The 12,771-nt window shown below is 34.2% G+C and overlaps 2 protein-coding genes and 1 pseudogene across 2 annotated transcripts; 1 reads left to right on the forward strand and 2 right to left on the reverse strand.

Annotated features, from left to right (window-relative positions):
* Positions 1,168 to 2,444, reverse strand: LOC109126952 (E3 ubiquitin-protein ligase SINA-like 7). The gene is made up of 2 exons (XM_019230939.1): positions 2,304 to 2,444; positions 1,168 to 1,848 (listed from the first exon to the last, which is right to left on the reverse strand). Exons 1-2 carry the CDS (start codon positions 2,442 to 2,444, stop codon positions 1,168 to 1,170), a joined length of 822 nt encoding a protein of 273 aa, XP_019086484.1.
* On the forward strand, positions 3,980 to 5,482 carry LOC104729721 (annotated as a pseudogene).
* LOC104729730 (protein ABIL4) lies at positions 10,235 to 11,974 on the reverse strand. Its single transcript, XM_010448727.2, has 9 exons — positions 11,801 to 11,974; positions 11,584 to 11,666; positions 11,350 to 11,500; positions 11,167 to 11,266; positions 11,014 to 11,070; positions 10,886 to 10,928; positions 10,734 to 10,804; positions 10,547 to 10,638; positions 10,235 to 10,449 (listed from the first exon to the last, which is right to left on the reverse strand). The coding sequence occupies exons 1-9, from the start codon at positions 11,897 to 11,899 to the stop codon at positions 10,312 to 10,314; spliced, it is 834 nt and encodes a 277-aa protein (XP_010447029.1). The 5' UTR covers positions 11,900 to 11,974; the 3' UTR covers positions 10,235 to 10,311.

Below are 12,771 nucleotides of genomic sequence, written 5' to 3' on the forward strand. Positions count from 1 at the left end.
ACAGGATTGAGATCTGAGTAAATTTTTGCCGAAGGAGGAATTAACCCATGGAACTTAGCCATGATGTGACCCTTCCATTGAGTAGAATTGAGGCAGGAGGTTGGAAAACCGGGATCCCATCTTCAAAGGTAACCGGCGAGTTAATCTTCTTGAGGTTTCTTAGAGATGCCTTAAACCACTTTGCTTTAGTCGGAGCTGTGGAATGAGGTGAACTCATAGAGACCGAGGATGGATTGGAAGAGTCTTGGGAAGAGATTAGAACTGAAGTGGGATTTAGATCTAGGGATTGCGACGAAGGAAGGCAGGAGGGGTCTGGAAGATTTGGCTGATCCGACATCGTGAGAGGACTAGAGAAGGAGAAAAACAAGAAAGGAAAAGGAAGGAGAAAGGGGAAATTTTCGGCGAACGGTGTGAGACCGAACTCCGACGACGATTTACGAAAGAATGGCCAAAATCGCCAATAAGCTCTCAGACACACTTATCAAGGCCCCCTCACTTTTTTAATTGTATCGTTCATAATTCAGATAGCATTTGCTACCAAAGCATCTAAGAAACAGAACCAACGATGACAAGTGATGTTATTTTGGTAAAAAAATTATGAACTAGACAAAAAATAGAATAATATGAGCATGTTACTCTCTTATTTCAGATTTTAATGTTGTATAAGTTTTTAGTGGGTTCTCGAGTGGCCGGCCATTCTTTTATGTTGGTCATATATTTTCGTAATACTCTATTGGATGTTCTAAATGGTAATAGAGGATTACATCGATTTATGGAGGAGGAACAGAAATTTAGGAGTGCGTAATCGAGGTTTGTTCAATAGAAATTATTAATTGTTGGGAGATTGCTCTTGTGAGATAATTGAAAGCTTTTTTAATTAAAACTGAACAACCGAATTGGACATGGAACGGTCTCGGTCTATCCAAGATCCTCCATCTCATCAACAAGATGTGGGATGGATAATCCAAGGTGATCTTAAGAACGGCCAGGTCTCGTTCTTAGGCTAACAATGTAATAAAACTCAAAGAAGCAGCATCATTGTATATATTAACAAAAAAAAACAGTGACATACATAAACAAGAAACAAAAATCAAAAGAACATACAAAAGAGACTTAGACATCTTTTAATGATCCCATACAAGACCTAATCATAGAACCGTTCTTCATTTAGCTTTTCGATATACAAAGCTCCATCGCTAACACTTGACCACGCAAAAAACTGTTAGAAACAAACATGCAATCTTTATCTTGAGGGGTTTGAAAACAAACTCTTTGAATCCTCTTCATCTCCGGCGTTTCGTAGTGACTACAGATGCGTCCTTGAAAAGAGTAGGAGATTCGATATGAGAACTTCTCCACTTCTGGAGCCAATGGTGCAATACAATTTACAGCCACATAAACACCCTTTGGCTCTCTAAAACATTGCAGCACAAATAAAACTTTCTTTTCAATCGTCAAAAGAACGAAAATCTTATCGTTTATGGGCATCCGCACATGTCTCGGAGCACCAAAACTGAAGAAACAATCGAGTTTGAACGGGTGGGATATCATATAGTGACCAAATAGGCCATCATTGTATGAGCCAGTGTAATTGCATTCGGTGATTTCAGGGCAAGAACATAGAGAGAATCTGCAATACTTCTTCTCATGGTTTGATACTCTCCTCCCATAAGGAACATGCTTGGTGCAACCTAACTTTGCGTTTGGGCATGGGACAGTGACTGTCACTGATCTAAGAACACTCTCCATTGCTCTGCAACGTTTGTTACCAATGGGTAAAGCACATAAAGGACACTTATTATTGAGTCTTGGCCAGCAAATATGGCAAGCTACATGTCCCATATCACACTGAAATTCAAAAACCAAGGAGTTGCTATCAAATTCATATCAAACCCTATTTAACTAAAAGAAAGAATTTTTCAACTCTCCACATAACAAAACCAAATCAAAAATGTTATCAACCATTGATCGGAACATGACCAAAGACATACGAAATCTTACAAAAAAATTCTTAATTACCATCTATCAAATTACAAGAAGAATAAGAAAAAGATACTTTAGGTCAACTTATTAGATTGAATTTTTCTTTCAGCTATATATTTATATTAACTTGTCATCAATCTACAAGTAAAAAGGAAAAGAAATGAAGGCAAAAAAAAATTCATAAAACTAAAGATCAGATAAACAAACCCAAAGTAAAAGCTTACAAAATCAGGATCTCAACTTAACAACTAGGGCTACTAGAATGACCACAAAAATAGGTAATTATGTGGATACATAATGCAATATTCAAAAAGCGTAACCTGATAGACGGGAATAGCGAGTGGCTCGTAGCAAACGGGACAGTCAAGAACATCACGATCTAGCAACACCTCTGCTTGTCGTTGCCTCTTTTGCGACTGAATATTTCTCAAACCATTTCTATCTTCTGAGGAACACGTCATGTCGATTAAAAAGATTTGGTTATGCCCTAGAAAGAGGGATGTTTAGGTTTAAAAAGAAGAGATGGTTATGCCCTAAAGATCTTTGTTGTTGTTTAATCTTTTCCGTTTGAGATGCTTCAGATTAATTTTGGTTCATCCAAGGTTCTCATACCTCTTTGACTCTCCGTCTTCTCTTTCGGACTTGACTTTCGGACTTCACGAGTAGATTATTAGTTTTCATGGGCCCAGTATCGTGGACTGCTTATTGTGTAGTTGGGCTGCTTAGCCAATTAAGCCTTTTAGGCTGTTGGAACGGTGATGACATCTAGTGATTAATTTAAGAAATTACACAAGAAAGAAAACAATACAGTAGAGAGATTGATTAGTGGAAATTGATTTCATTGCAGATCATAGTTAATTACAAAAAACTAGGAGATACCCCGTGCTTTAAGCACGGGTCAACATTTTAAAAAAAATTATAATATACAATAAAAGTTATTGTTATATATTTTTTTAAAAGTTATTTTGTTTGAGATAATATATATTTTTTTAATTTTTCTGTAAATCTATTAGTCGAATTGAATACTAAGTATTTTGGAATATTATAGTATTTTATTTTTGACGTATATTACAGTTTTATATTGTTTGTTTGTTGTATTTGCATCATTATTTTGTGAAATATAAAGTAGTAATTTTAATATTATAATTGTGAGAAAATAAAAATTATTAATTTATCATCTATATAAATTTAGTTTACCAACCCGCCAATGTGGAAATTAAAACATATATTTTTCATAGATTGATTAATATATCTTCGTTTTTAAAAATTCAAATCACAACATATGCAGAAAAAATTCTGCACTTTATTAATCATAATTATTATATGAAAATTCTAAACAAATCTATATATATAAAGTAGACTTTGCTCATTCCTTGTGCGCCACCTCAGCATACCAATGTGTGTAATATGGCCTTAACAAATCGAGTTAGCCCATTTTCGTTCTCGATTATTTCCTTCTTCTGTGTTTCCAAGCCCAGTTCATATTTTCTCTCAGGGCCCAAATATCATTATCCGTTTGCTTTGTTCTCCAAATAAACCCTTTCTGCACGAATGTCTTCTCCACCGTCTTCTGCTGTGCGACCTCAACCTCCCCGTCTTCATGTTTCCTCCCTTCTATCGTTATCGTTTGGTTTACCTCTGAAACCGCCTAATCTGTCCTTCAATGCTTTCTCTTTCAATAGTAGTCCCACTACTTCTCATTCAATTTTGTGTTCCGCTTAATCATTCCTTTAATGTTTTCTCTATCAATAGTAGTCCCACTACTTGTCATTCAATTTCTGGTATTTCAATTCCTATATAACGCCATCTTCTCCAATTTCATTCTTTTTACAATTCCTCCAATATCTGAAATTTCTATTATCTATTATGGATTCTAATGTTCTTTCATTCGCTAATCTGAAGGCCGGACGCCTACACCAACAGATTATAGGGAGGATGCAAAGCATATAAAGTGTTCTGTATGCGCTCCAAAGATAGAATCATATATAGGCTCTAATTTCGAGGGCATATTTGTTTAACTTGCGGGCAGGTTTTGTCGGACAAAGGCTATGACGGAGCAGCAGCAGATATCTGGTCTTGTGGTGTAATTCTATATGTGCTCATGGCTGGTTACTTGCCTTTTGATGAGCCTAATCTCATGACATTATACAAACGTGTAAGTTTTCTCTTCCTCTGCTTCTTCTTACTTACTTTTCCTCAGTACTTTCTTAATCTCATCTTTGGTGTACTTCAGATATGCAAGGCTGAGTTTAGCTGCCCACCATGGTTCTCTCCAGGTGCCAAGAGAGTCATTAAGCGTATTCTCGAACCCAGCCCTGTAACCGTAAGCACCTCTTACATGAATGCATAACTTGAGATGTGTCAACCATAAGATCAAATGGTCTAAAATGTGCAAGAGCTTAACAATACTTCTTTTTTTCTGTCTATATTGCAGAGAATAAGTATTGCAGAGTTACTAGAAGATGAATGGTTCAAGCAAGGATACAAGCCGCCATCATTTGATCAAGATGATGAGGACATCACCATAGATGATGTTGATGCTGCTTTCAGTAACTCCAAGGTAAAAAAAAACCATCCGCGCCATTTTCCCAATATTCTTTGTAGTTCATTTACAGTAAAGCAACTAATACTACTCTGCTGTGCATGTGTTGTTACTATAGGAATGTCTTGTGACAGAGAAGAAGGAGAAACCGGTATCCATGAACGCTTTCGAACTTATCTCTAGCTCAAGAGAGTTCAGTCTTGAAAACTTGTTTGAGAAGCAAGCCGTACGAACTCTTTTTCTACTTACTATTTGTTTCGATTGTCTAATATTATCATATGCATATATGGGGTAGTCTAACTAAAGCTGTTCTTTTATTGGTGTTGCAGCAACTTGTGAAGAGAGAGACGCGGTTTACATCTCAACGATCTGCGAGTGAGATAATGTCGAAAATGGAAGAAACAGCAAAGCCATTAGGCTTCAATGTCGTAAAGACAACTACAAGGTTTGTTTGTTCGTCTTCTTTATTTTGTCTGTGTCAAATTATGTCTTTGTAGCTCCAACATTATAAAACATTTGTTTGATAAAATCGCAGATAAAAATGAAAGGAGACAAAAGTGGTCGTAAAGGTCAGCTCTCCGTAGCTACAGAGGTAAGAAGAAAGATAGGTTTTGGTGATAACAACACTCCGGTTTGGTGAATACTGTTGTTTATCTAACTGTTTTGGTTTGGTCATCGATTTAATAAGTGTTTGAAGTTGCGCCATCGTTGCATGTGGTAGAGCTTAGGAAAACCGGCGGTGATACCCTTGAGTTTCACAAGGTAAATGTTTCAGTTCAATCTTTATCCGGTTCAGATCCGGTTAACACCTCGAGTAATTGGTTTATGTTTGAAATTATTTTTTGCAGTTCTACAAAAACTTCTCATCTAGATTAAAGGATGTAGTCTGGAATACTGATGCAGCCTCTGAAGAACATAAGCAATAAGATATAATAACAAATTGTTTATCAATTCAGATTTTTTTAAAAATTAAAGTCGAACTTGTATAATGAATAATTAGTAAAATTTGGAGTTGGCAAAACTAAAATATATTGCTAACAAAAAGAAGCCGAACTTATTAGAAGTGGGCTTATATGGAGGAGGTATAGATCCATAAGTTAGCCTTAGCCATATGCGATCTTCCTCAAAACTCGGTTTTGGCTTACTTTTATGTTTGACTCAAACGTCCAAGTCAAACAGTTAAATTAGTCAAACGTCCAATAAATGAAAGGGATCGTTGCGTCATAGTCGGGAAGTTCACTAATCGAGTATAGTTGAAACAATGTTGTCACTTTATGGCTACGGTTTTGGCAAGTGGCAACGATTCACACTTCACAATAACACAATACCGATATGGAATACAATGATAACAAAATAAATTAACTGGAAAACAACGTACAAAGTGTGGATCTAGATTTTTTTTTTAAATAATGGATTGGTTAAGAAACTGCAATTCCAAAAGTTATTTTTATGCTTTATAGATATATATTACACACACACACAAATGTTGTATATATAACCAATGATAAGACTATAAATTGTCCATGTCAATGATAAAAACTTAGAAAGAAATTGTGGCGGATAAAAAAGACCTGAAAAAATTGTCGCTACTTTGTTGCTAAATCCATAAACTTTTCAAAACAGATGACTATGATTTGGCAACAGAAACATGTGTAACAGATAAATTGGTTGCGTATTAGCAATTTAACATAATCAATCTATAATAGTCGATATAAAAAGAAAATCAGTAAACATTTTGTCGTGGCGTTGTAATAGATTAGTACTGTGATTTAATATTATCCATTTAAATGGTTTTCAAACAAACACTGTATCATCTACTTTAATCGTTACAAACAAAAATTTAATTTAAGGAGTAATTCATACTTTTTATAGGAGTTAAGCTAAGCCTACACATCTGTTATCATTCAGCGTACTAAGTACTACAGTACTATGCATATGATATTACACGGCCAAAATAAACCCTTTTATCAATATCGTTTTCAATAGACGAAAAGGTTTCTTCCATCTCTATTTCATTTATCACTCCCTCGATTAAGGAATAGTTATCTAATTTGTGTGTTTTTCCTCTAGAGTTGTGTCATCCAAGGTTCGATCAATGTTACCCACCTTGCAAAATTTGAAGACTCGCTGCGTGATGGGGGCCTATATATTATGTTAGACTTTGAAGTCATCATAAGCAACTCATGTTTCAAGCTTACTTCAATATGTTTCATATCAACTACTGTTTTTGAAAAATTTGATGAGTCTTTTGGGATTTTCCCAAAAGAGTTTTTCAGGTTCCGTACTCATGAGTAGTTGATTTCTCTTGCCAACACCAATACTGATCTTCCAAGTCTGTCTTATTTTTAAACCTTTCAATGTTTCCTGCTTCCAATATTAATTAGATCTCTTGAAGCTCAGTTCCATAATCGATAGTCTGTGAGCTCGCTGCTTTTAGATGGGTCAACCTAAAAAAATGTAGACAATATTAAGAGTGGGCGTCTTCAATTTCCTTTGTAGACCAAAAATCACTTCTGTTGTTTTGTCAAGTTAACCAGTTGTCCCCCCTCATGGTTGCGTCTTAACTTTCCCTCTCTGCTCCCTCATTAGATGTCATGGGCCAAGTATGTTCAAGCATGGCATATAGAAATAGAATCACAGAGACCTTGGAGAGGATGTTAGTAGTCCTGTCCCTTGAAAGGTTTGACCCTCTCTGACTTACACCTACTTCCGTGTACGCTGAATACAGTTCTTACATTAACCCTTTTTATTGCTTTTACACTTGTATTTTTTGTTTGGAAGCGGGGAGAAAGTTCGTCTCATTGCTTTTGACGATCACGCAACTTCACTTGAGAAGGTTTTGAGGGAAAAAGAAGGCGGGGCTAACATATTGTTGGCTACTAATTTCAACCCAAAGTTATTTGGAGGTATGTCATATTTAAAATCCCCACAACAATTCAGACTGTTTCCTTTACTGCATCTTAAACTAGGATGTCCACTAACGATAAGCTATTCACCAGGTGAACTTTACCTCAATGCTACTTCTGGGACCAAATTTTATTCAGATTTAGACTTCACAACAACTGCTCAGTTTGCCGATAGGTAGTGATATGTTTTATCCTGTAACGTTTTAAAATACTAATTCACACTAACTTCGACATGTCCCTTAACCATATTTTCGTCCATTAACAAGCAGGCTAAAGGGGAAACAGGAAAAAGACACCAACTATATTGCACCAATCCATGGTATTTCGAAGATTGAACATATATCTACCGACATCTAGATCACGGAAACAAAAGCTCAATCTTATGCAGACAAAAAGGTCTCCTCGATATCAAGAACCCAAATATCTTTACAGTTGCTGGAGAATTTCACGGTCTTGGCAAAGATCAAAGCTTCGTCAGAGACTCTCTACACAGCCGTGGCGTAGCTTTGACCCATGACGTTGTTCTTAACGTAATCGGCACACTGAACCGAAATCGATTCCCACAGGACAAGATTGTTCATCCCCGCCATGATTTTGTAGATCGTACAAGGCAAAGCGATATCTTCTTCACCTGCTTTCTTGTGCATTCTTCACCTGTTTTAAACGTAACGTCTTGCCATCAAAGTAAAATAAGTAATTTTATTTCAAACATGTATAATTTTATTCTATACATATAGCAATTTAGATTTAATAAAACATAACACATACGGCACTATAACACAGCTCAATAACAGTTTATTCTACTGAAATGCAATTTTTTCAAAAGGATAAAAGTAAAGCGTGTACACTATGAAGGTCTGTTGCTGAAAAGATCCTGGGAGAAAAAGAAAGCAACATGCATATATACGGTAGAAAAAAATAAAATTCTTACACATTTTTGAATAAAAACAGTTTCGACACAATACTAACTGTAATTAGTCAAATTATACATATACCCACATTAAAATTTAATTTAGTTTTAACCAAAAAAAAAACAATTTACATATTTTGACAAAATACCAACTCATTCGAATTTTTCTAGACTTTAGTATAACTAATTTTCATATTGAGCAATTTGTTATACAAATAATCCTATTTTAATATTTTATTTTTAAAAAGGAAAATAAATTATACTTAACGCAAAACATATCTGTATTACAAATATCAAACAAAACAACATAAGCAACCAAAATCAAATACAAAAACCAAAAAAATAATAAGCACACCAAAATCCAAAACAAATGCCTCAAAATAATAACTAATCGAATGAAGCAAAGAAATCCGTTGATACGGGATCAAGAGAGAAATCAGTTGGATTTAAAATAGCAAACAGTTTATGAACAATGGTACAATTAATATTCAAAAAAATAGCTTAAATAATCCGGTTCTTTGGTTTTCAGATTCAATGCTTCATCTTCCAAATTCATATATTATATATTACTTCTTACATCATACTATAATATTATTTAAAACAACCACAAGCCAGCGAAGCTCAAAACAACCAAAATATTAACAACATATATAAAACAATCTTCTCAAAAAAAAAAACAACATTGCCATTCTGTAATTATCATTGGCTAATTCATTAAGCTATGAGTCACCAAATTTTACATATCTACCGTTGATTAGATGCAATCTAATGGTCGAAAATCAACACTTACCTAACCCTTCTTCTCTTATTTTATAACATGTCGAAAAATTTAAATTCTATTATTTTCCATCAGGTTTTTAATCTTCGACGCTTGTGTGCCAGATCCAAAAGGTTTAGTTCGTTTTTTCACAATCACTGCCAAAGGAAAAAAGGGTAATACGTTTCTTGACTGTTCCAACTCTTACGATTTCCTCATTTCCCTTTTGCTTCTCTTCTCCTTTTCAGGTTTTGACTCTACAAATCTTATAGTTTCCTTCTTTGTTCAATAGAAATCTCATGTACCAGGTTTATATTTTTTTAACTCTTTTGGTCAATTTATTGTAATAGATCTTCTCTTATCATTTTTAGGTTCTCGATCTTCTCTTTTGGTGAACCGATTTTAAACATATGTAATTTTTTATTGTATTGAGTTTCTTAATTTTGTTAGTATTAAATTTCTTTATTTGATTGTTTTTTAAAAGAAAAACAAAAAAAAAGGAATCATTGCTATCAATACAGAGAGGATTTCAATGGAACCAAAATCTAACAAAAAAACGAAAGTATAAAATAAATATACAATACCAACATAATAGTATATACAACAAAACTGATAATACACTTTAATCCAACTACCGCGCGTAGCGCGGATCCATTACTAGTTGTATATAAAATAAAATAAAGATGATAGGAGAATCATAATTTGAAATCCTAACAAAATTTTCGAAATTTAGCTATTAAAAATAATTATATTGTATATTTGGATATAAAATCTTAGTTTTTGAAATTCTGACTGGTTTATATTTTTTTTTAAAAATTATTTTGTAATTTCGTCCATAATTTATTAGAGAGAGAAAATATTTTTTTTCTAGATTTTTTTCTATTTGATCTGTAAGTATTTTTTATTTTTTAATTAATTATATTTATTTAAATTAATTAATTAAGCTTAATTAAAATTTTTTAATGGCAATTGAATGTAATTTTTTACATATTTTAAGGTTAGTTTCATATTTGTACTTCCCAATTAATATAGTAGGATTGATTTTGACTATCTTAAGTCAAAGACAGAGTGTAGAAGAAAGTGAAGAAACTAACAGTGAACATAGTTTTCGTATGTTTATGTGTAATTGCAACCAATATTTGGAACAATGAGCATAACTCTCTTATTTCAGATCAATTTTGTACAAATCTTTGATAACCAAAATACAAGAGGTTTAGTTTCTGGACTTGGTCATACTCATCAATGCCTTGAGCATCAGAATCTTCTTCCCTTTTCGCGATGAAGATTGCTTTATCTCCACGATCTCTGTACTTCTCGACACGGGTATTGCTCTTTGTGGTTCTGGTAAGGGCTTTATAATACACACAAGGTAGCAGAAAGGGTAAATAACTAAACAAAGATATTGAAAGTTGAAGAAAAGTAATCTTTGTATCTCTATATATGTATACCGGTTTCTTTGGTTGGCTTGGGGAGCTTGAACGTTTCAGTAGAGATCCTGAACGTAAGAGAGGGAATCTCATAGGAGAGTTTGTTCTTTTACCTGCAACATTCAAACACACTTACATGACTGAAATGAATCTGACAAAAGCCAAGGAAAGAAGTATCATTCATTAGTTTAGTTGATGTAGTTAGTACTTGGTGTTCTGCTGTTGATGTTGTTGTGTACGATGGGTGCAAAAGAGAAACTCCCTGCCTTGTTAGCTTTCCTGCATTTTCATTCACATTACAAACAACAAAGCGAGAAACAAGAAGAAGAATAGTAGTTTAAGAAAATCAAGATTTTCTACCTTGCAGTATTTGGGGGGTTTTCTAGTATTGTTGATCGAACAGCTTCAAAGCAGATCAGTAGAAACATTCAGATATCATATAAACAACATAAACGAACCAAACAGTCGGATATAACGGATTTAGTTACCACTCTTGAACCGGTGTGAGTCATCTCCTGCAGAGAAACTTGTGCCTCTTCCTTGTTCTGTGATAAAAAAAAAGAAAGAATAAGATGATCAGAGAGATATGGCGAATAATGATGGAACGGATCAATTGTGTCGAGAGGGAAAAGAGGTTATACGAGGGAAGAAGTAACGCTTATGATGGCGAGGATATTGAAATAGAAGCAAATGCTGATGAGTCCCACTCTTCCCCATGTACTCTCTGCATAGTCTCATCCTCTACATGAACAACACATACACACACACAGAATGTGAGATAGTTTCAAGATTCAGGATTCAAGATTCGAGATTGAGTGTTTTACTTGTTCAAGAGAAGATAAACGAAGATGAGTGGTGGAGAAATGGGTCGAGTTATCAGAGAGAAAAGAGTTGAATTTGTCGGAAACAGAACCGAGATGATCCACTGTGTTCACTACTGCCTTTGCTGCATACTCTTTCAACGTCTCTATGACTCTGCCATCATCATTCATCAGATTCAACAACACATGGACTTGTAAAATACTCTCGTTACTATCAAGAAAGACAAGAAAAATTACGTTTCTTTGTGTTCTTCTTTGCCGTAAGAGGTTTCGAAATACTCAGCAGCTGAGTACAACTGTTTCCGCAAATTCTTCAAATCCTTAAAACACCAAAAGAACAACAGAACAGAAGATGAATCTTGAATGAAGACAAAAAAATCACAATCCTATTGATCAATCTGTGTTTGAGGCGAGAAAGAGAGAGAGCGGGAGAGAGAGAAGGATCAAAACAAACCTTGAGAGTTTCTGAGAATTGAAGAGTTTGCTTCATGAAGAGTTCGTCATTATTGGAAGACTGGTGAAGAACTATCGCTAAAGATGTAGAGCTCGCCATTAATGAGATGAGGGAGAGAGAGAGAGAGAGAAGGCGAAGATAATGGAGTAAGTAAGAAAGATCCAAGTGGAGACAACACTATTATACACTCTGTGTTGACTCTTTAATACATTCCATACGTTCTTAACAAGTTAATATTTTCTTTTAAATTTTTGTAACTAAAAATAATATCAAATTAAATTGTCATTAAAGGATAAAAAAAGAATATATTAAATTAATTACTAGGAGAGTTAAAACAAAAATGTAAAAAGCAGTCGACAAATCAAACATTATGACCCGGAGAAATGCATTTAGGCCACACTTTTCAATTATTAAAATGGTTTTTATGAAATTGATTAAACAAATCAAACATTATGACCCGGAGAAATGCATTTAGGCCACACTTTTCAATTATTAAAATGGTTTTTATGAAATTGATTAATAATTAATGATTGCATCAATTATAAAATACTTAAGTCAAAAAGAAAAATCGGAAGGAAGATTTGTAGTTGGAAAAATTAATGGAGCAGAAAGTAAAGAAGCATGATTATTCAACATTTTGTTTAATTAAANAATCTAAAGAAAATGCATACACATACTATATATTAGTATTTACAAGAAGTGGGACACTAAACATCAAAATTCAATCACGGACTCATTTTATGGAGTTGCCTTTATGAGTCTAGAAACCATTCATGTGACATAACACACTCACTCATATAAGTTGCATTATGACCAGACGACAAAAACGAACAGGGCCAAATTATATTTCACGAATTGTTTGGGAAGATACTAGTGTGAGTCATACATGGTAAAAAAAAAAAGTTTTATGACCCAAATTGAAACGAATTCGAAGAAGGATAAAGGATTGGGATTACACGATGCGATCGAGC

The sequence above is a fragment of the Camelina sativa genome, chromosome 2, assembly GCF_000633955.1.
Source record: "Camelina sativa cultivar DH55 chromosome 2, Cs, whole genome shotgun sequence".
In the NCBI taxonomy this organism is placed as follows: Eukaryota; Viridiplantae; Streptophyta; class Magnoliopsida; order Brassicales; family Brassicaceae; genus Camelina; species Camelina sativa.